The 23,366-nt window shown below is 38.3% G+C and overlaps 2 protein-coding genes across 4 annotated transcripts in view; both read left to right on the top strand.

Annotated features, from left to right (window-relative positions):
• Positions 1 to 12,815, top strand: part of mosmoa (modulator of smoothened a) — a 45,427-nt gene extending 32,612 nt beyond the window's left edge. Inside the window, exons 2-3 of the mRNA XM_079608401.1 lie at positions 1,158 to 1,370; positions 10,599 to 12,815. Of these exons, the coding sequence (XP_079464527.1) occupies positions 1,158 to 1,370; positions 10,599 to 10,783 (398 nt within the window). The 3' untranslated portion in view covers positions 10,784 to 12,815. The remainder of the gene's footprint in view (positions 1 to 1,157; positions 1,371 to 10,598) is intronic.
• Positions 12,816 to 16,956: 4,141 nt separating this feature from the next.
• LOC307003570 (von Willebrand factor A domain-containing protein 3A-like) overlaps positions 16,957 to 23,366 on the top strand; it is a 57,838-nt gene continuing 51,428 nt past the window's right edge. For all 3 annotated transcript variants that reach the window (XR_013798750.1, XM_079622198.1, XM_079622197.1), the window contains exons 1-8: positions 16,957 to 17,062; positions 17,798 to 17,858; positions 17,954 to 18,026; positions 18,131 to 18,225; positions 20,819 to 20,899; positions 22,162 to 22,216; positions 22,309 to 22,410; positions 22,507 to 22,613. Coding sequence is in view for 2 of the 3 variants with exons in the window: in XM_079622198.1 (XP_079478324.1) it covers positions 17,818 to 17,858; positions 17,954 to 18,026; positions 18,131 to 18,225; positions 20,819 to 20,899; positions 22,162 to 22,216; positions 22,309 to 22,410; positions 22,507 to 22,613 (554 nt within the window). In the remaining variant the exon portion in view is untranslated. The remainder of the gene's footprint in view (positions 17,063 to 17,797; positions 17,859 to 17,953; positions 18,027 to 18,130; positions 18,226 to 20,818; positions 20,900 to 22,161; positions 22,217 to 22,308; positions 22,411 to 22,506; positions 22,614 to 23,366) is intronic.

Below are 23,366 nucleotides of genomic sequence, written 5' to 3'. Positions count from 1 at the left end.
AAAACCCTCCCCACTCCAAGAAAAAAAATACCCAAAAGTTGATAAGCACCATTTTTATCTCCTTAAAACAAAATAACGATGATAAAAAAAATAAAAATCAATTTCTCAGGAAAACGGATCAAAACAGGGAATAATTAAGGAGAATTAGCAAATATGACTAAAATGTCCAAGTGGACACTGTCAAAAGAGTTGCTCACTATCTCACTCTTTACTGTAGATACAACTTACTGTATGTCACTTTGGCATTAGCGATCACTTGATTATACAGCTACAAGTTATCGTGCTAAATCGCGTCTGCCTGCTGATCGCTGATTGGCTAAAAGTTTGTGCTAATCGGTGACGTCAACACCAACGCCAGCTGACTCTGCATGGACGTGTGTGTTTACTGACCCATCGAACTGACCCCAAAAGCAGGCCAAATTTTGTCCACCCGCCCAAACACTTTTTTTACCCGCACAATCAAATTCAAAACCACCCAATCTGGCAACACTGGCAGCAGAAACAGCGGTTTCCCCGGTAATGGCTGTACACAAAGCAGTTTCCCCGGTAACGGCTGTACACAATGCAGTTTCCCCGGTAATGGCTGTACACAAAGCAGTTTCCCCGGTAACGGCTGTACACAATGCAGTTTCCACGGTAACGGCTGTACACAAAGCAGTGCAGCGCTCATAAACGCTGCTTTATCAGGAAAGATTCAATGAAAATAAATAACATAGAAACTTTTCTAAAGACCGTCAGTTCCCTTTACACACATTCATATAAAAACACCCGCGCCGCGTTTTGACTTTGAAACGTGCAGTGCTCGTGTTTATTCAACAATGTCAAAGCCTAACCACTAATAGATTTTCAAACAGGCTGTGTTGATATTGTGAACCAATGTATGGGAAACGCTGTAATATAATTTGACAGCTATCAATTCTAGTTTAACCAATCCATCTTCACCGTCACGTTTGGTAACACACACAGATGTGCATTCACCACGTTGTTTAAGCGACATGTACGCCAGTATTGCGGTATATTAAACATTCATATCATAACAAAAATAAACACCGGTATTCGGTATGAACCGGTATATACCGCCCAGCACTACTAAACACCCTGTGATTTTCGTGAAATGGGCCTCACTCGTGATTGACGTTGTGTGTGTGTGATTGCAGGAGCTCTTACGGTGGGGCTGGTGCGTCAGTGTCAGACGATCCACGGCCGGGACCGGACCTGCATCCCCCCCCGACTGCCCCCGGAGTGGGTCACCACGCTCTTCTTCATCATCATGGGCATCATCTCGCTCACCGTCACCTGTGGCCTGCTCGTGGCCTCGCACTGGCGTCGGGAAGCCACCAAATACGCCCGGTGGATCGCCTTCACGGGGAGTGAGTGACACACGCCTCATGTTCGAGTCTCTCTTCCTCTTGCCAGTTTCTGACCCGCCCTACACAGATGTGGAGGTTCAGTGATTAGAGCTGGGCGGATATTAGCATTATTATCTCGATAATTGAATAATCAATGTAAAATTACAGAATATTATAAAAATCAGGGTTTGATTTAGATTTTTCTACTAGCCAAAATAAAAAGGTGGGGTTGGGGGGGGGAGAAATAAACTACTACGTCACAGTTTATATATATATAATAACTGTGTATCTATAATATATAAGCTGTGAGTTAATCTGTTTTATTTATTTTTTCCCCTTTTTTCTTATTTTTTCTTATTATTTTTAAAACACACCAGCTTTTCACTGAAAATCGTCTATAATAATGTTGCAATAAATGGCTATAACTTGCTTAGGGATTGTTACATGTAGTCAAAATTTCATCTGGATATCTATAATATCCAAGTAAAACTTTCTAAAGGAAAAAATCCAAACTTCAGGAGGATTTGTACGAGTTGAGTAAAAAAAAAATCACTAAAAATGTGCTACCGTTTTTCTTAAATCTGGTAAATTCATCCATTCCAAGAGAAAATTAATGTAAAGTTGTGAATTTAAATGAGCAAGATGGAGACTTCAGGTTCTCCTGTTTAAAATTATATATGGCACTTGATGCTGACTGCTATAATGGGTCAGAAAAACAAAGAAAATAAAAGAAAAGGCGAGTCAGGTGCTCCAAAAATGTTCTAGGTCTTTAAGGGTTAAATAAAGTTCGGAAAATCCTCATAATTTTTTGATTTAATTGAACTTTTAGGGGGACAATAAATAAAAATATATATATCCCCTATGGACTTCACTTTTGGCAATCACTGTATATCGATTATCGTCAACATTGGATACGCAACTAAACGTTTTTTTTTATAATCGGTCATAGTAGGTCACATGGACTAAAATTAATTAAAATAACGACACCGGAGTCTCTACAAATGGTTCTAGTGGAAAGATTGAAACGAAAGCTGAAAATGTGTATAAACTTTCCATTGCAAAAGAAGTGGGGATTATTTCACACTCACAGACACATGCACTTGACTAAATATTAGTTTCCCCCTATCAAATGAGCTGTGGAGAATACGGATAACAGCGACCGGTTTACAGTGGCGCAGTCAGTGAGATAGATGATCTCTGCGGCTCGGGCTCGAGGTGTTGTGTGTCCGTCCAGCATGTGTGTAGCATCTGTTGTGCTCGCTCACTGGAGACACTATTAACTTTCTTCTCTCTGTTCTCCGAGCTGGTTTACAGATCCCGTGTGGATCCTATAAAGAAACCCTTCAGTTTAAACTTCCTCTCAGGATAACGAGGCATTCAAGGGTAAAGTTGGAAACGGCCATAGTTTACAGCGCTGCAGATTCATCACCTTAATATAATGCCGACAAGTTGCTAAGGAAAAGTTTTTTTAGGACATTTTGGTCACTAGGGTGTTGGCAGGGTTTTTAGAACTTTGCTGTGCGGTTGCTAGGGCGTATCTAGGTAGTTGTTTATGGAGTGTAACATTCTGGTTCCAGAAGTAAAAGCTCGGTTTTCAACAATAACTACTTATTAAACTTTATTAAAAGGTTATTAATCAATAAATAATTAATCAATAGTATATGCTTTTGTTGAAGCCATCCGTTCACATTATTTCAACTTATTTTTAGAAATTATTGTTTAACCCTTTAGAACCTGAAGCTAAAATAAAATTGTACAGTCAAAAAAAAAAAAAAAAACCTACAACAATGTGCTATTTTTAAGTGTAAGATGTCTTTTTTTCTAAAAACAAATGGCTTTTAATTAATTAGTTGACCATTATTGTGTGGGAAGTTTGCAAATAGAATTTAAATAGACAAAAATAAAAAGAAATTGAATAAATGTATAGATATTTATTTAGAAAAACTCAAATCATGAATTAAACTTCAAATCATGAATTAAAAGCGGCTGACAGAAAGCATGGAATTACCATAATAAGCCGTTTATTGCCGAAAAGAGCAATTTTAGGATTATTTTGATGTGCAAATGTTTGAAGAGTTATTTTGTTGGATGTGTCTGTGAGAATGAATTTATTAGTAAAAAAAAAAAAAAATTACACCAATCAGAGTCACAGTGAGCAAGTTGCACCAAAATAGCTATTTAGCTCCGCCCACTCCCATGATGCTCTGCAAATTACGTAACCGAGTCGTCTAGCGATCAAAAATACTTTAATATATGTATATATTTTGCAATAAACTTAAAATATATTGTTTCTATATAGGATCAACAACTTTAAATGAATTTTTTTTTTTTTACACCATCTTTTTTTTTATTAAATTATGTAATTTGAAGTGATTCAGGGGATTGTCAAATCAAATACATATTTTCAAATACATTTAGCTTTACATAAGAGTTGGTAATGTTGTAGTTCACCTCGTAGCTTGGCTTATTACACTTTAAAAAATGCTTTATATATATATATATATATATGGCCTATGGGGAAAATGAAAGGAAAAAATATTCCTGAAACCAACACAATGGCATTATAAAAAGTGGGCGGGACTAAAAGGACTAAAGCACCCCGAGTCCCTGTGATATGCGAGATATGGCTCCGGTTTGCTCCTTCAGTCCAAGTCTATACAATTTTAATCACCATTTAATTGCCCTCCAAATTAAGAAAACAAAAACCATCTGAGCTAACCACACACCTCTCCTGAACAAGTCCCCGGATGGTTTGAGCTATTGTGAGTGTGTATTAAACAAAAGCTATTTTTAATTAATTGGGTACACAACTTCAGATTAGCTCGTCTCTGTTGTGCAATCAAAAAGCCCAACATGTATAATCGGCTCTCTAATGTGTCACAATAGCCAAGTACAGTGTGATTATGAAACGGGTTTTGGCCGAGAGATGCTGTCGAAAGTCGTTTGCGCTGGGAATCGCATGCGTAGTGGCGTGGTTGCCGTGGCAACAGGAAAGAAATAGTCCCAATTGTCCAGGCTCCGCTTAGCGTCTCTGAACCCCGGTGAGTCACTTGTCTTTTTCTATCGTGTGTGTGTGTGTGTGGGCGGTAGTTACGGCGTTTAAAAGAGCAACAGCTCCTTAACTAGAGCAGCTCCACTGGCTGGGATCATAACCTCCTCCATCGGGGTCACGTTTGAAGACTGCGCGGGTTAGCTAAACGGCGCAGGATTGCTACGCCACAAAACACAGATATTTCTTAATGGTGCTCATGGTTGAAAACTCTCCAGATAGGTCGTTCTGTTCACTGTTTTTCTTTTTTCTCTCAATGTAGGAAAACATGAGTGTTTAAAATGCTGATATTTCTGTAATTGTATCGATTTTAAAGCGAGACAAACCAACTAATTCCACAAAACCTGACAAATCATCAGTTCCCACCAAAAAAAAAAAAAAAAATAGCATCACCAAATAGCAGTATATATTTAAGTAATTAAATTAATAAAAGCTAATGGCTTAAATAAACGACTACTAGTCCATTGGGAAAATCTTTAGTTGGGGACAGCCTTATATTATTGTATCCAATATGTGACCCTGGACCACAAAACCAGTCACATGGGTAATTTTTTTAAAATTGAGATTTATACATAATCTGAAAGCTGAGTAAATAATCTTTCCATTGATGTATGGTTTGTTAGGATAGGACAATATTTGGTCGAGATACAACTATTGAAAATCTGGAATCTGAGGGAGCAAAAAAATGAAAACATTGAGAAAATCTCCTTTAAAGTTGTGCATTTATGTTCACGATTGTGCTGCATTCACTCTCAAAAATACATGTTTTATATATTTACGGTAGGAAATTTACAAAATATCTTCATGGATCATGATCTTCACCTAATATCCTCATGATTTTCGGCATAAAAGAAAAATCTATAATTTTGACCCATACAATGTATTGTTGGCTATTGCCACAGATATACCCGTGCGACTCGAGACTGGTTTTGTGATCAAGGGTCATGTATATTAAAGGGTTAGTTCACCCAAAAATGAAAATAATGTCATTAATGACTCACCCTCATGTCGTTCTAAGCCCGTAAGACCTCCGTTCATCTTCGGAACACAGTTTAAGATATTTTAGATTTAGTCCGAGAGCTTTCTGTCCCTCCATTGAAACTGTATATACAGTATACTGGCCATGTCCATAAAGGTAATAAAAAGATCATCAAAGTAGTCCATGTGACATCAGTGGGTTAGTTAGAAGTTTTTGAAGCATCGAAAATACTTTTTGGTCCAAAAATAAAACAAAATAAGACTTTATTCCGCATTGTATTCTCTCCCGGGTCTGTTGTGAATCCTTCACAGTTACGCTGATGGCGTAAGACGCTGATGACGTGTATTTCTGGTGCGCCCGAGCTTCGTTTACAGTCTGAGGGAAACGCACGCTGTAAAAGTGTCTCATCCGCGACATGCACATTTACGCAACATTAAAAAAATGATATCCACGCAAACAATGTAGAATAGCTTGAATATAGCGTGCGTCTCCCTCAGACTGTAAACGAAGCTCGGGCGCACCAGATAACACGTCATCAGCGTCTTCCGTCAGCAGCGTCACTGCGGAGTCGTGAACGCAGATTCACAACAGACCCGGGAGAGAATACAATGCGGAATAAAGTCTTATTTTGTTTTATTTTTGGACCAAAAAGTATTTTCGATGCTTCAAAAACTTCTAACTAACCCACTGATGTCACATGGACTACTTTGATGATCTTTTTATTACCTTTATGGACATGGCCAGTATACTGTATATACAGTTTCAATGGAGGGACAGAAAGCTCTCGGACTAAATCTAAAATATCTTAAACTGTGTTCCGAAGATGAACGGAGGTCTTACGGGCTTAGAACGACATGAGGGTGAGTCATTAATGACATTATTTTCATTTTTGGGTGAACTAACCCTTTAAGACACGTATGGTGTAAGTGGGATTTGCAAACCTCCATGGCAAAAATAACCTGCAAATATTGTAAAAGCTCGTTTTAGATCTGATGTACGTTCACGTTGTTTCCACATCCACGTTGTAGTGTTGAAGTCCTGTGTGTAATCCAGCTAAAGCTGAGTGTTTGGGCTCCAGGTGGGGTTAACGCAGGTGTCTGGGCTAAAGCTGCCTCTGGCCTCACGCCACCCAAACCTGAAAGAGCATCTTTGTGTGACGAACACAAGCCCGCTGTGTCCCGCGCACCACGCCCCGCTCCGCCAGGTTACGCTCGCGGCCCGGCGTCTGCTGTCCGGTCCACAGCTGTGGCTTCAGCTTATGGCAGACGTAAACATTAGCGTCTGTCTGCTCAGGCGTCTGGCTTACCCAGGATGCACTGCTGGACAACATTAAATAAAAAGAAAGTAAAACAGAGAGAGCCTTCATAACTCGGTGGGAAAAAAAATGCCATGCTTTGAGGTTGTTGATGTAACATTGGTTCATTTGGAGTTAATGTACTATTAGAATAAGAGGATTTTGTGTATGAGTCTTTATGATATATTATATGCAAAATTATATATGTGAATAGTATATTATTTCAATCAGTTATTGGCTGTAATGTTAAATAAATAATGGTAACACTTTACAATAAGGCTCATTAGTTAACTACCTTAGTTAACAAGAACTAAGAATGAACAATACTTCAGCATTTGTTAATATTAGTTTCAACATTTACTAATACGTTATTAAAAATCCAAAGGTTGTATTTGTTAACATTAGTTAGGCCTAATGCACTGTGAACTAACATGAACAATAAACTGCTGTATTTTTATTTAATTAAATTGTATTTATTATTAACAAACATTAACAAAGATTGCTCATTGTTAGTTGATGTTAGTTAATACATTAATGTTAACTAATGAACCAAAATAATGTTCAGCTATTGGTAGTGACAAAATTTGTGCGCATCGCTTCCAGAAATCAGTTTCTTTTTTGTTCATTGGTGAGTTTGTATACAGTATAGCTCACAGCTAACACTTAGGGGCACTTACACGACACCGTTTTCAACTTAAAACGTAAAACTTTTTGTGTTTTGGCCGCTCGTTTACACGTTAGCGGCGGTTTGGGTGCCAGGAAACGCAAAGTTTTGAAAACGGTGTCCGTGTAAACAACAAAAACGCGAATCTCTGAAGACGACGACGTTGTGCACATGCGTATTACGTGTTCAATCTATAGTGTTTCATCGCCATCTACTGGCCTGGAGGCAGAATACAGCGGGGTTTTTTTTGTCATTTTCATGGATCCGTGTGAACGGGGATCGCTTTGACAATGGTGTCTGTACGCGGAAAACTTCTCAGTTTTAAGCGTATCGTTGTCATGTAAACGTACGCTTATGGTGCATTCACACCAAACACGAAGTGTATATTCGCATCGCGTAACTCGCTCTAGATTACTCGTGGGATGTTTCTTGTTTTTCACATCACTCGCGCGAATAAAAACATAAAATGTGCGAAAAGGAGTGTCTTCACACACAGCAGTGATAGTAACCGGACGCATCAATGAGCTCTTCGCTGATTGGCTTGCGCAACTAAGCGTCATGCGAATTATCCGTTTGAGTTTTTTCAACTTGCGCAGAAGACGCGATTGAGGCGAATATCAGGCGTTCGCGGCAAACGCGTCGCACAATTCTCGCCGATTTGCGTCTTTGCATTGACTTTGTATGTAATCTACTCGCACAAATAATTAAATTCGCGTTTGGTGTGAACACGCCATTGGAATATAAATGATGAATCATTGAGCTTTGTAGCGCCAGATTGTAGGTTTTCCAAATGCATTTCTGTGTCCGTCGATCCATCCAACAGAAATAGTCTCTCAGACAGATCTGCTAGCAACATACATGTATCAGGGCCAAAGCCTTTTTCTATTTCCTCTCCATCCATTCAATTAGTTTTTTCTTCATTGTGCTCAAAAAAGCACCTCACCTCTTTTCATGGAGCATGTTGTTATTTTTTTAACATAATGGTAGTCTGGCATTTACCACAGCAGGAAGTGCCTTTTTTTTTTTTTTACTCTTTGCTGAGGGCATGACCTTTTGTCCACAGCCTAGTTGCCATTCATCTCCTTAACCCACTCCTTTGTGTGCGTCTAAGAGCCGAGACCGACTAAAGTGGTTTATGCAATAAAGGTTCAAAGGCAGAAGCTTAATGCTGACACGCACAGCCTCAGTCAGATCAGTGCACTTCTTCTCCTCTCAGGGCCGGCGTGTTTAATTGCAGCGCTGCATTCTGCTGAAAGATGCCATTATCTTGCTTATATGAGCAGCAAGATTGAGCCGAGACTGCACTCAGGCATCTATTAGCAGTGTCTGTTTTTATCCCGCTAAAAGCCTTTCTGCCAGGCTAACGTGAACCCATGCTGAGTGTTATCACTCTGGTCAGGGGGAGGTCTGGGTTAAACGTGACGGGCCAGAGGAGTTTTGAAGGGTTAATGATTGGGAATAGACATTCCAGGGCTTCGCTGTTGTCAACAAGTTCATGCTCTGCGATCATAATTAGGGGTCGAGTGTCCATACGGTTAAGAGTTTAGGCAGGGTTTATCACAGGAGGATATGCAAAATAATAAAAAATTATCATATTGAAACTAGTTTTTCATATTGAACCAAGAGGGTTCATTAATTACATTTTAGAATATAGTTAATTAACAAAAATGGAATAAAATAGCGTAAACTTTTAACTGTGCAAACATGCTTTTTTGCCTTTAACCCCTTAAGTGACGCCCCCCTTTTTTTTATAGACATGAAAATGCACATTCTGAACTTAAATGGTTGTAATTCAAGAATGCTTTGGAATATAGTTGTAAGATTGGTCTTGTTTTAAAGAAGACATTTGGCAGATTTATGTAGAAGTGTAAATAAATTAAGAAAGTTAAATAGAAAAATTAAATTATTCATATTTTATATAAAATACATATTTTCAAAACCTGGTGGAAAAAGTTGTTAGGTTGATATCTCCAAAAATTAGCTTTCAGTGAGATTTAGTTTGGGCGCAGTACCAGACTTTTCCACTAGTTGACATTACTGCCCATATTAGGGCGCCTCCATTTCCATATGTTGTTTGAGTGATCTGAACCATTATTTTTACAATTTTCATACAATTTATGAAGTAGACATCCTATTCAGAAGTAGTATTGGACGTTTGGCAGATTTTGAAATGAATTCGACATCTAAGAAACACACAAAGATCCCGTATGTGCATTATAGCTCGCTGCCACATCACAAATGCTAAATCTATTATTATTTTCTTTATATTTAAAACATTTTCAGACCTTTTTTTCTAAAAGAATTGAATTGATGCTATCTTTTGAACTCTTGGCATGAAAACAAACTGAGGTTTCTACCATTCTTTCATGATTTTTCATGTTCATCACTATTTCAAAATAAAGGTCTGAACACGCTTTAGGAGTATGAACATATTATTGTTGCAAATTGATAAATTACGGCTCCTCTGTAGTTTATTTTGAAAATCAGTCACCAAATTAGTAAACTAGAGATTGTAAGCTTTCAAATTATATATAGTTTGTACAACCGTCTCCAGTGACTTTGCATTGCGAGAGGCTGCCTCCTTGTCATTTCTTGCTTCCAACTAAAGACAGAAAAATGCCTAAAAGCTGCTGTGTGACTAGGTGTACAGCAAACAAGCTAAGATACCCAGAAATAAGTTTTATAAGCTGTCGACCCCAAAAATACGAGTGTTTAAGGACTTAAAAGTGGACACAGGCTGTAACGAATGTGTAAATTGTGGGATCCTGACACTCAGTATACACTAAAAACACAGTTACGTGAACAGTAAGTTAAACATTTGGTCACTGGTGAGTCAAATATCCAAATGTCAGTTGTATATATTATATTTCTGTAAGAGAAGCTATCCAGTGTTGCCGATTACGTTCTCCTCCAGCGGGCGTACGTTAGTTCTCAGAGTAATGAGACACGTTACGCTCTGTCTCAACTGCCTCTATCCACTTTTAAGTCCTTAAACACTCGTATTTTTGGGGTCGACAGCTTATAAAAACTTATTTCTGTGTTTCTTAGCTTGTTTGCTGTACACCTAGTCACACAGCAGCTTTTAGGCATTTTTCTGTCTTTAGTAAGAAGCAAGAAATGACAAGGAGGCAGCCTCTCGCAATGCAAAGTCACTGGAGATGGTTTTTCCAGCCCACCTTTGATTTGTCCTAATTATTGTATAGAAATTCTTCTTCTTGTCCTGATAATAACGCTTGTTTTCTTTCTTTCTTTCTCTTTTACAGTGATCTTGTTTTGTATGGCCGCCCTCATATTCCCAATAGGATTCTACATCAATGAAGTAGGAGGACAACCGTACAAATTACCCAACAACACAGTGGTGGGCTCCTCTTATGTACTGTTCGTGCTCTCCATCTTCTTCACAATAGTGGGGCTCCTGTTTGCGGGAAAAGTCTGTCTTCCCGGCTGAGGGGACAGTCCCAGCTGGGACAGCTGGGGTGTTCAATGTGAAACGGAAAGAAACGGCACTCATCGAGAAGGGGCGACGACACGCGGATAGTGTTATATGGTATAATAACTCATTAAACTGCAAAACTAATAAGACGATTGCTGCGCACACTACATACGAGTGTGTCCGACCACATGCTCCCCTTCGCCCAACCTGTGCTTAGTTAAACCTGTGCTGTCTATGTTGCACCTTTGAGTTTCAACCCAAAGGATTTGGGCGTTGAAGTACACCGGCCCATCTGGAAAGGACTGAGTGCATCCACAGCGGCTGCTTCCAGTACTTTTTTACTTTGGAATATTTCCGTTATCTTTGGTTCGTTTAAGTTTGGTAGAGCTTCACGCACATGTATGCCCTACGCCTTTGTGCAGGAAAAAAAAAAGATATATAATGGTGGAGAATGCGGGCACAGACACATTGAGCCGGAGGCTCAGTCCATTGGGAGGGGTCACAATGGGACTCCCCATATTCTCTCTAGCGGCCCAAGAGCTCTCCAGGACGCTGCACTGTTACAAAAGAGGGAAACCGGTAAAAGGGAACAGTATTAAGAACATGTGTGCTCTGGCACTACACGAGGCAAGCGCTCCAGGACTGCCGGTCAGGACCCTGCTAGGCTGTGCCTCGCTGTTAAACCACGCTCCGATATTTCTCTGAATCTCACATCATACCAAAAGAAACTCCCGCCTGTCCTCGCTCGACTACGGGGCGAGTTCTGTTGAGTCACAGGCGGATTGTGTTTGTGCTTCGACTTTATACCCGTTCATCTCTTCTTTGTTTTGTGATCTCTGGATTTGCAGAGCCCTTCACTTGTTTGGTTTGATTTGCTAATGTGCCATAAACCTGTTTTTGTTGTATGAATGCTAAGCGCATGAGTTCAGTTTCAGAGGAGCACTGTGCGGTATAGCCATTTCAATTGGTCAAGATACTACAAAATCAAACTCCTTACCTCATTATTTTGCGATGTTTTTTTTTTTGTTTTTTTTTTTTTTTCACCATGACGAAATGTGTGCCCTGTTAGTTATGTTCTGCCTTGATCACGGACGTTTCATTAAAATGCTGCGATTTATTTATCAGACACTGAATAAAAGGAGCTTAAGAATGTTTGCTTGTTACATCAACCCTGTTTTTTGTTCTGTTTTTGAAGTGCTCCCCGTTTTTTGGAAAGCAAATGTACCGTGTAAAAGTGTCTTTACAGTGGAAAGAAATCAGAGCTGTGTTTTATTTATGATGGATGTGTGATATGAAGGTTACATTTTTGCCCATGAGTTATTGTTGTTGTTTTTTCTGTTTTTTGTTTTGTTTTGTTTTTTAATGAAATCTCCTTTTAGTGTGTGTTTTGGTTTTATTTGAATGTGCTTTTCTGTTCAATCCATTTATTGGAAGGTCATATGCTCAGTCGCCTTTACATTCTTTACTAAATTAATTTCATTAATGCTTCGAAAGACTGCACTTTCCTTTTTAAACATTCATATGCATTATAGGGATGGCAAACAGATGAGACATATTTATTCCAATTTTAGACGATTCTCGTAAATATATGGGGTAAGAACTTAAACTCTTGGATTGAAGAATTGATAAAAATGTTTATGCGATAAACTCCCACCCGCATTCAGGCAAGATGTGTACAATTGCTTTTGGCAAAAGACGTATCGCACTGGGACCTAAGTTAATGTGAACTGCGAGAACAACGGTGGACGACATCACCTCCGCGCTAAAGACTGCTTCTGCTCTGGATATTTTTTGGAAACCCATCATAAAATGAAAAAAAAGTATAGGTGTAATGACCATCAATGACCTGTAGGGTAATGAAAAGCTATTTATGATTTTAAAAGGGAAGGAAACAAATGTATGAGTAACAGTATTATCTATCAAAGGATGTTAGCAGTCCTTGTGCACAGTTACTGTTAACAGGCTCATGTTACTGGCAAGGCAACGGTTTTCTCTGCTACTCCTTTGTTTCAGTATCTCACTGTATACAATAAAAGGCATAAAAGAAGGTCGACTGCTTGAGTTCAATTCAGCTTTGCTTTATTGGGAATCCAGTTGTAGCTATTGCTCTACTTTCTGTTCCTGTGGCGAAAAATTTGCAAACTTTGCATGCATGAAGAGTCTGTGGCTAATTGCGTTTAGAGTCATTTGTGCAAGCATGGGATGTGTGGTTGCCTAGCAACAAACCATTAAATTTGCAATATTCAAAACATCAACCCGCCACCCTTTTTGAGCTTCTCACTGCAGACTCACTTTGCTCATGGACCCTGGTTTTTCAGTATGTGACATTTAAGTCAAACCTATTTAAAAAAAAAAATTATATTCTTTAAGGAACTGCCATCAAATGGATGAGATTGCTGACGTCATTTTTGAACTTTTGGAAATTGAAATAGGTTTGTTAAATTAAAATGTGAGAATGCAATGTTAAAGGGTTTCCTCACATCAGGTTGGCTGACAGGTCCTGGCCTAATTTAACACATGGGTCATCCCTCGTATACTATATTATATTATATCGCAGGGGTTTTAGTTTAAATTTATGTTAATAACTAAATATGAACACCCTAGCAACCTCATATAACACCTTATCAACCAACCCACAGCATCCTAGCAACCAATGAGAAAAAAAAGAAAACTATAGACACGGGGGGAAAAAAGACTAATACATTAAAATGAAAAAGGAAAATATACAAATTAAAACTAATTCAATGAATGATATTATGAATCCTTTTTAATCCACATCCCTATTGTTTAACATCAAGAAATAAGCAAACTTGCATACAGACAGGGCCTAAAATTAACACTCACCAGGCACCAGGGGCCTCATTTATAACCGGTGCGTACGCACAAAACAGGCCCTGAAAGAGGCGAATGCCACTTCCTACGCATAAGTTGTGATTTATAAAAACAAACTTGACGGGAAAATGTGCGCACCTGCACGCAAACTCTGACCCATGCGTACGAACGTTTTGGAGACGGAGCAGTTTGGCGACACCGATGGTGAGCTGGAGTTAAATGTTTTTTTGGTGACTTTTTTAGACAGAAAATCGAAATTAAATTATACATATACAGAAGGATAATTCAAATATAATTTCACTCACCAAGCCTATTACTTGAAGCAAATATCCACATCTTAAATGTCCGTGCCAGCGAGCGCGTTGGGCCGTTTAGTGAAACTGACGCATAGGCTATCTAACGGCAGATGAAGTAAAACTGTAAATCTTCATTATGAGTCCTAATCATAAATAGGCTACAGTGCATTTTCACAATTATAGTTTAAATAAAATAATGATTTAAAATATGTTTTACTTCCGATATAAACATTTAGATTAAATTTGCCATTCTCATTAATGGAGTTAAACACTTGAACTAGCCTACATGAAATTTACTGAAAAGTTAATATATATTTAGCCTATATATATAAATAGCCTATAAATATTTGTTGTGGATGCAATGCTTTTGAACACTTTTCTTTTGGCATGCTGTGTTTTAATGTTTTAACTACAGAGATTGCTTATCATGATAATAGCAGATTGTGCAAATATAATGCACAACAAAGGTCTATCGATGTTTCCATTAAAAATATAAATCAATTAAAAATACTATTTCGTCAGTGGAAAAGATTGAGAAAAACTTTCTCTGAAATGTATCAAATGTTCAAAAACAAGGCAAGGATAGGCTACTAAATTATTTGTATTAATGTAATGTGACGGCACATCCTGTATTTCACATTTTTCTAATGTCTTGTACCGTTAAACATGTTATCACGTGGATGAATAATCATATGCAAATGATATGCAGATGAGGATATGCATAGTAAAACTTGGCGTTGTAAGCTCCATATGTGGTTATTTCGGGGAGGAGACGCATGTGCGCACAATCTTCTGCTGAGTGGGATTTATGAAGTGAATCCTGCACAGGTTCTGGCGTACGCACGGTTTTATAAGTCTGAATATTTTTTTGCGCACGCAATTTCTGGCTTTTGGGCGCACGTACACTTTTAGTAAGGATCCTACGCACAGTTTTATAAATGAGGCCCCAGATCTGAGTAAAAAATCTGCGTTTATATGAAACGCTGTCATTCGCCAGTTGGCCAGTAGTATTTTTAGGAATTCTTACAAATGTGATGTTGTTAGAACATGAATGTGAACAAACGTGAATGAGCTCTCATGTCTTCTTGCACCTGAAAATGCCCGTATTGGTGAGCGTCCTCGTTTCTTAAGTGAACGTAACATAAATAACTCATGTTTTATTTCTCATCCGCTTAATCAAACAACGAAAGACAAAGAGAAATACACTCGCTGCTCTTGACAGAATAACTTTCATAACTTTACTAATCTGAGCCCGAAACGTTCGTATCGCTAAGTAGTTCTTAACCTATTCCTTAACCTCTCTCTTAACGTTACGGCACGATTCCCGACACGTTCGTACGCTAAGTATATCTTCTGTAAGTCACACTTTCGTAAGGTTGGTCTGGACCATTCGTAAGCTCTCTCTTAGCGTTGTTTGAGCTCAAGACGCTAGTCGCCGCCACTGTGCAGCAGTCTTTAGAAATCAGCGCAGCGCAGTACAAGTCAAACTATGGTATGTTGACAATGTTGTGGCTCAACAATGATTTTATGTTATGGACATTTTAAGACTAATAATAGTAAGCGATCAACTATGGCAGCGATCCAACGTGTCCTTGTATTGAATCAAATGTTTTGTTGAAAACATTAACCAATGGCAATCAATAATACCGCATTAAACAGAAGTAACTGCAGCTACTTGCCAATCAATTCTGATTGTAAAGTACCTTACCATTAATATAAAAGTGTATTACATGATTTTTAGAAGTTGTTAAACCCATGTCAAGAAGCGGCACAACGGGATAAGGAGGGTGGATGATTAGCGAGGGATACCCGGTTCGTCACAACATATCGTGTGAACATATTACTGACAATTTAATCATTTAATTAATAGTCTATATTTTACTGATAACTTAAACTATGTTAAAATAAATGTTACTGGAATAATTTGAGGAATGTTTCATTTGCATAGTACGTGTTGTCTTTCTTAACGCCGTAATGCACCTTCGCGTGAAGTGGAAAATCGATTCCCGAGCAATCGATGCCAACTAATCCAGCACTTCACTTGGGACAGCGCCTTTGTAACGTCGAGCGTAAGAAGCTTCCTAAGGGACACTTCGGGGAACACACTTAGGAACATAAACTACTTTGGTAAGATATATCTTTCGAGTCTACTTAGCGCGCTAAGAGTGAGCGTTATCGGGGAACCGGGTCCTGTTTAATTTATACATTTGATTGTTTTATTCAATTTCTGTACCTAAAAATGTTGAATTTTCTCTGGTATCTAATAATTTGGTGTCATACCAACAAAACAAGTTACATGGCTGGTAATAATTAATATTATAATTTTTTTATGGCTGGTAAATTTTCTTAAATCACTGGCCATTACCATGTGTGGCAAAAAGTTAGTTTTAGGTCCTGCATACAGGTTTGTGAAAATTGTGCTTATATATACCATACATCCACAAATATGTATTTGTTTCAAATGGTTGCTGGGTTTTATGCAGTAGGTTCGTAGTGATGGGAAGTCCGAATCTTTTCCGCAAACTGGTTCTTTCGGACAGTTCGTTTCAATTAACCGGTTTTTAAAAACCGATTAACAATGTCTTTGTGTACATAAATGATATCACATATACAAAATTATATTATTAAAGCACCCATAATGACCTGAAACGCGGATGTTTTACATAAGCATATTGTCAAACTTGGTGAACTGGTTCAGCCAGTTTAATAAAAAGAACCGGTTCAAAAGAATGACTTGTTCGCGAATTGAACATCAGTCTGGGTCAATGGCTCCAGTGAAAAGTTGAAAAGTGCCATCCGTTTAACGTTACATGAGTATTTCTCGGGTTTGTTGTGTCAGATAACGTGTACAGTAACTTTACTCCTGTTCTCAACATGAAGGCTGGAGTTCAATACTCCGCTATATTAAGTATCAGCAACAATAACAGTAATGCTTGAATTATTAGCAAACTGTAGCACTGATCATGAATAATATGTCAACATGAGCTCGTGAGCTGCACTTGTCTTGTGCTGAATGGCTCAGTGTGTTTCTATGGAGACGCCTAACACACAGCAGCTGTCAGTCACTGATGAGTTTCAACCGCACAAGGACGTTTACTGATTTCTGCGCGCGGATCATCATATACTGTACGCGCGCGAGCTTCAGGACAAACACCATCACGTGAAGGTAAACAATGTAAACATTGCTCGCGACAGCGACACCTCACCATCATAATCGCTGTTTCCTGCTGAATAAATACTGCATACTTGGGTCGTTGCTACGGTAAAATCACAAGACAGGAATGTAGAATCTCCTTTCAGAAACTTTCTTTCTTTACTTAAAATAGGCCTATTTAAATGCATGAGATGGAGATATTAGCTTCTTGATAAAACTGTTACTAATACTAATAACAACAATAATAATAGCTTCAGTACTCAAGGCACTTGAGAAAATAACAAAAACATAAAAGTACCAAATAATATTACGTTACAAACACAACTATTGGTCAAACGTTTGTTCAAAATGTTTGTGTGTGTGTCTTGGGGCTGCATTTATTTGATCAAAACTGTAAAATTGTGAATTATTTAAATTCAAAATGACTGTTTTTTATATTTTAAGATTTTTAAAGATTATTAAAGAAAATTAAAGATTTTAAAGATATTTATGTAATTTATTCAAAAGATCGTTCACTCCATTCAGTGTCACGATCCTTCAGAAATTATTCTGATGACTTGCTGCTGAAGAAAACATTAGCCTACTTATTCTTTTTTTTTCTTCTTCAGGATTCATCGATGAATATAAAGTAAAGAAAAAAAAACAGCATTTATTTGAAATATAAATATTTTGTAACATTAGTGAGCATTTGTTAGAGATCAGTCCTCAGTGTTCATCGCATTACCATACACTGTTATTATCTCACAGAGAACCTGTGGCATCTCCGTATGGAGCAGAAGAAGAAGAAGAAGACGGGACCCCTCGAGTGGTGAACTCATACAACACATCCAGTTTCCATGTTCATCTGTGCTTGATATATGCAGATTATAAAGAGACATTGTCTTTATATTAAATGGTCTTTAGGGCTGAGAGCAGCAAGTCTCACATGGAGTCGAGTGATCAGGCCACCATCTTCAGACAAAACCAAACTCCAGATGTACCGGTGACTTCATTACCCGGCCGTAATCGTGCCATTATTACGTTACTCACTGCACTGTAAGCATCACTGGTGTTTGAAGTGATGTTCGCTGTTGTTGGCAGGACCGCGGAGAAGTGTACGAGAGCTCAGAGCGATGGCTGGAGAACTGTGGACTGACTGTCTCTCGCCCCTTCTCTCTCCGCAACACTCGTCCTGTGTGAGTTTACTACTGACTCTCACACACACACTGATGTAGCCCGACCAACCTGCAACGCTCCTATTACAACTACCGTATTTTCCGGACTATAAGTCGCACTTTTTTTCATAGTTTGGCTGGTCCTGCGACTTATAGTCAGGTGCGACTTATATATCAAAATTAACTCATACTGACTGAGATGAACCAAAAACATTACCGTCTACAGCCGCGAGAGGGCGCTCTAGCTAGCGGAGTTGATCAGATCAGATCACTGAGGATGAACTCAATGGATTCAGTGTTGTGGACTCGCTGGCTTATGTTAATTTAGCCTTTTCAGCCTCAGGTATATGTTCTTTATGCTAATGTGGAGCTGAATAACTGTTAATGTGTTACGCTAACACACCGGACACTATTCAGCCTGTTGTTCTGTGTGCTGTTGTGTAGTTAAATAACTTGCCTTTCCAGATTAAATGTCTGTTCTTGGATTTTGTTAAATAAATTTCTAAATAAATGCGACTTATAGTCCAGTGCGACTTATATATGTTTTTTTCCTCTTCATGACACATTTTTTGACTGATGCGACTTATAGTCTGGAAAATACGGTAACTGAACTAAGATACAGTCAAACCAAAAATTATTCAGACACCAGATATCATTTTTGATATATTTTTTACTAGTGTGTGCAGGACACTGCAGTGAGGATAACACAATAAAGCAAACGGTGACATATTATACCCAAACATTGTTCACAAAAATTTGGGACCAAAAATGATTCAGACACTTTGACCTGAGCATGTTTTGCTGAAGTGTTTTGTCTTTAATTGCTAATGCTCTTTTTACACACAGACTGAACAGAATAAAGCATTGCTTGGTCACTGGTTGAGCTAAACTGGTATTATCTAATTGTGTAGTTAAATTTAACAGCTGACAGATATTCAACATAATTCATCAGTGAGACAGTCTAACAGAAGGACGGACAAAATTAGTTAAATATCAACTGATAACTCTGTTATTGTCATATTTTTCGCCACTTTCAGTGAATAAACTGTGATAATGTGAGAAATGTTGAACTATAAATCTGTATAAATCACAGATTTATTTATTTTTTGGCACCGGTTATGCCATCAAAAACAAATTCCCCTCACAATATCGGTTCAGCAATCGTGTCGAAGCATGTGAGTTAGCTTTCGGTTTTAGAAACCAGGAGGTGGAATTGTAATTACCTGCTGTTCTCAAAACAAGGACACATGAGTTATAAATTATGCTTATTCGTATGGAAATATAAACCATGCTTTCAGATCTGATACACATTATAATACAGATTATAAACATACCATTATTTGAGAGTGTAGTAATGTGTGGCATAACCTCGTGAAAAAGAAGTGTATAAAAAAGTATATTTTACTTGCATATAATATAATATTCATGCATTAAGTGTACTTAACGAGAGTACACTTTTTATGATTTAACACACTTATGTACACTTTTAAAAAGTGCACTGCAATAGTCAAATTAAAAAAATTAAAGGAAAACAGCGTCACATCAGATTTTCTGTCCAATCAAATGCTCTCTAGAATCTGAAGCTCCGCCTCCCTAAATTATAAATAGACGCTGAATCTGCAGCTGAAATCGGTCACTTGTTCACACATTTACTATTTCCTATATGGTGAATGGAAGAGGTTACACCGGTGCAAACATAAATTACACACTCTTTAAACTGTATCTTCAGCATGATTAAGCTCACTGTTTTGCTTTAGTAATAGTTCATATTAAATCTAAAAGGGGAATCTATTAAACTGTGGCTGTCTTAAGATGTAAATGCAGCTTTCCCGAGCTCAACGGCTCTGACTGAGCTTTGATGTAAACGAAACGCTATTGGCTATTTTTAAAAAGGGGAGGAGCTGCTCGATATGCCCCGCCCTGTCTTCCTGTTTCAGTGGAAATGACATCAACACATTGAATAATGCTGCGTGTTTCAAGGCACTTCAGTGGGCCTTTAAATGGTTGATTTTAAATGTACTAAATTGCAAATGTGCAATATAGAATATATTATTATTATTATTACTACCATATATTCTTGTCAGTAAACTTCAGCCACGTTCAGTTGTTGTTTCAGTTTCATTTTCACGAACGTTTCTCATTATTTCCCGTGTTTCTTGGTTACCAAGTATGTTTTCATTGGTTGTCATGGCTACTCATTGATTTCACACACCTGATCCTTGTTCACTCTATATTGCACTCAGTTCAGTTTGCTGATGGTCTGGTGTTGTTAACTGTACTCTAGCACACTGTTCTGTTGACTGATTACTCTTTTGTTTTGTTTTGTTTAATAAAGTTTATGCTGCTATTCGATCTGCTCGGCTTACCTTTGTCTTCTTCCTCGTCCTGAACGTGACAATTATGAAATTACATATAAATATGTACGTTGGTACTTAATTCTTATTTATGTAAGTGGGTCATTAATGTTCTAAAGTTTTCATGTGTAAAAACTTGGGAGCCCAAAAAATGACGATGTAAAAATACTGAATGGATCCTAAAAATAGGCAGCATTTTCTTTATTCCCCCCAAAATTTTTTTAGGAGAAATATGACTTTTTTTTATTGTTCTCTCTCAGATCTGAAAGAGGAGACGGGCTGAGCAAACAGATGCACATCAGCAGTGAGTCACTGGCTGACTTTGAGGAACAGCTTTACACGTGAGTATAATCTCCACTACTTGTTTACAGTCGCCATGATGACGCTTTATCCTTCTCTGAATACAGTACATGTGATTTATATGCTATATAGCCTTATAAAAACTTAGAATTGATTACATTATATGAGAAAATACATTACAGTATATGATACAGATTCAATAATGTAACAATGATTGTTCTGTGGGGGCAAACAGACAAGAGAAGCATTGCATTGACAGAAAGTGACTTTAGAAGTCAATATATTATTAGTTGTATTACAAAATGGTTATGATTAAATGTGTTTTTTTTATATATAATAAACTAAATTAACCTGACAGCCCAAGTATTAATATGAACAAACTGTATATTTACACCAAGTGCAAATAGCCTGCCTTCCCTTGTTGGCTGAGGCTATTTACACTAAGGCTATGTTTACACAGAAACGCATCTGAGGAGAAAACGCAAAAGTGGCGTTGCGTTATCACTTTTTATTACTGCGTTTAGACGAGCGTTATGGGGGGGAAATCTGCGTGCATATGGTGACACAAAAGTGTGTGAAATTCGATGTAGTGTGCACTCCAGACAGCTAGGTGGCGATGTAAAGCACTGAAAGTGAAAGAGCCGCTGACACTGTTTTTCATGTTCGATACAGTAAAGCTGCTGCTTTAATCCTCGGTGCTCTTCGCGTGTTGCTCAAAAATGACAGATTTTTTAATTTTTTTGTCAATTAAATTAATAATATATTTTTAATTGATAATGTTTTGTTATTTTCCTGTACTGGCACATGCCTGTGACATAAACACGTACGCGACGAGATCCACCGTGAGCAGATCGTGCCTTCACTGTCCAGCAGACTTTTGCGGTTTTTTCCCTTTAGACGGGAACGCGACGGTGGAGCGTTTTTAAGATTTCCACTCTGGAAGGTGGTTTCACTTTTTTGCGTTTTTAAGCCCCAAAAACGCCATCGCCTTGTAAACGAAAGGCACATCCGATAAAATATTTTTACGTTTTCACCCGCGAGCGTTCTCGTGTAAACAGGGCCTAACTCCGCCCACTTTTGTAACCAAAAATTACAAATGACTGTATGACTGTGTAAGGGCGGGCTTTAGGTACAGGGTCACAATGTCCCAGTTAGGCAGAACTCATTTAAGATTTTAATAAATATAATCATATGTACTATATCATAATGTATAGTACATATGCTGTTTGCAAATAGCCTCTGCCTAATATGAATCTGATGGTTGATGGCTTCGCTTGAGGTGTTTTGATCTGTTTGTTTGTAGTGCCATTGAGATGTACCACGACCGGATTAAGTGGCTTAGTCAAGGAAACCGAAAGGTAACGTGGATCTCTGAGATATCTCCACTCCATGAATCTGGCTCAGGCCGATGAACTTTGGTACCCAGTGTTGGTTTGGTTTGATCTGTCAGGTGTTTGGGGTGGTGGACGGGTCCCGAGTCAGAGTGCTTGTCGACACATCTGATTTCAACGCCTCTACAGAGAGACTAGCAGATCTACAGCGAGAGCTCTTGGTAAGGTCCCGATATGCTTCATTTCGCTAATTGAATCAATTACACGGCTCATTTTTGTGGTTTTTCTTCTTACTTGCTTGTCTTACACCATCAAAGACTCTCATTGAGGAGCAACTTTGCTTCAAAAACCAACTGTATCTACTGTCCTACGGCTCGGAGGTCAGCGGCCTTTGGGACAAGCCGCTAGATATCAGCCCACTAAGGTGAGTGAGATTGTTTGTGTGAATATTATCGGTTAGTCTCATTTGCATAGTGTTATTTTCATGATTCATACGGACAGTGATCCTGTAAGTCCTTCGGGGTTTTAGAAATGGCTCTGCCTGGCCATTATTTTAATTAGTTTCTGTTTAGAGTGACTCCTTGTTTTATTTTAGGTTGTCATGAGGGATGAGTGGGCACATTTGAGAACAGTTTGTACTTGTATTAGATGCCAAGAAATCACTAGAGAGGAGGGGATGGAGGGACAAGAGAGAGAACGGGGAGATGAGATAATGAGAGAAGAGGATAAAGGCCACGGTTCTGACACAAATTAAAACTGATTTTGCCCTCTCGTCATTCAAAACTAATCATTCTTCAAGACGTGTGTATTTGAAACGTGGTGATGATAATGAAATGAGACACATAGGCAGCAGCCAAACTGAAACAGAACCTCATTTGGCTCATTTGAAACACTCACACACACAGCGACTCAACACAAATAGGGAGACTGACCTTACAGTGTATATATAGAGTTTACATTGGCGTGTGTTGCTAAGTCTGAGGTGTAATTGTAGATATCCACACGTCAACACATCCACTATCTTGGAACAGTCAATATTTTAGGCGCTGCTCATCATTCAGACTAACTTCTCAGCATTTGTTTAGCCATAGTTGTAAGAAACACAAGGCTTCTCGTATGAGTTTTAACCAATAATCATTTTTATTTACTTTTATTTATTGATAAACTAAATCCTGTG

This window comes from Phoxinus phoxinus (assembly GCF_949152265.1).
Source record: "Phoxinus phoxinus genome assembly, chromosome: 1".
NCBI lineage: Eukaryota > Metazoa > Chordata > Actinopteri > Cypriniformes > Leuciscidae > Phoxinus > Phoxinus phoxinus.
The sequence above is the reverse complement of the archived record's forward strand: the minus strand, read 5'-3'. Positions and strand labels throughout refer to the sequence as shown.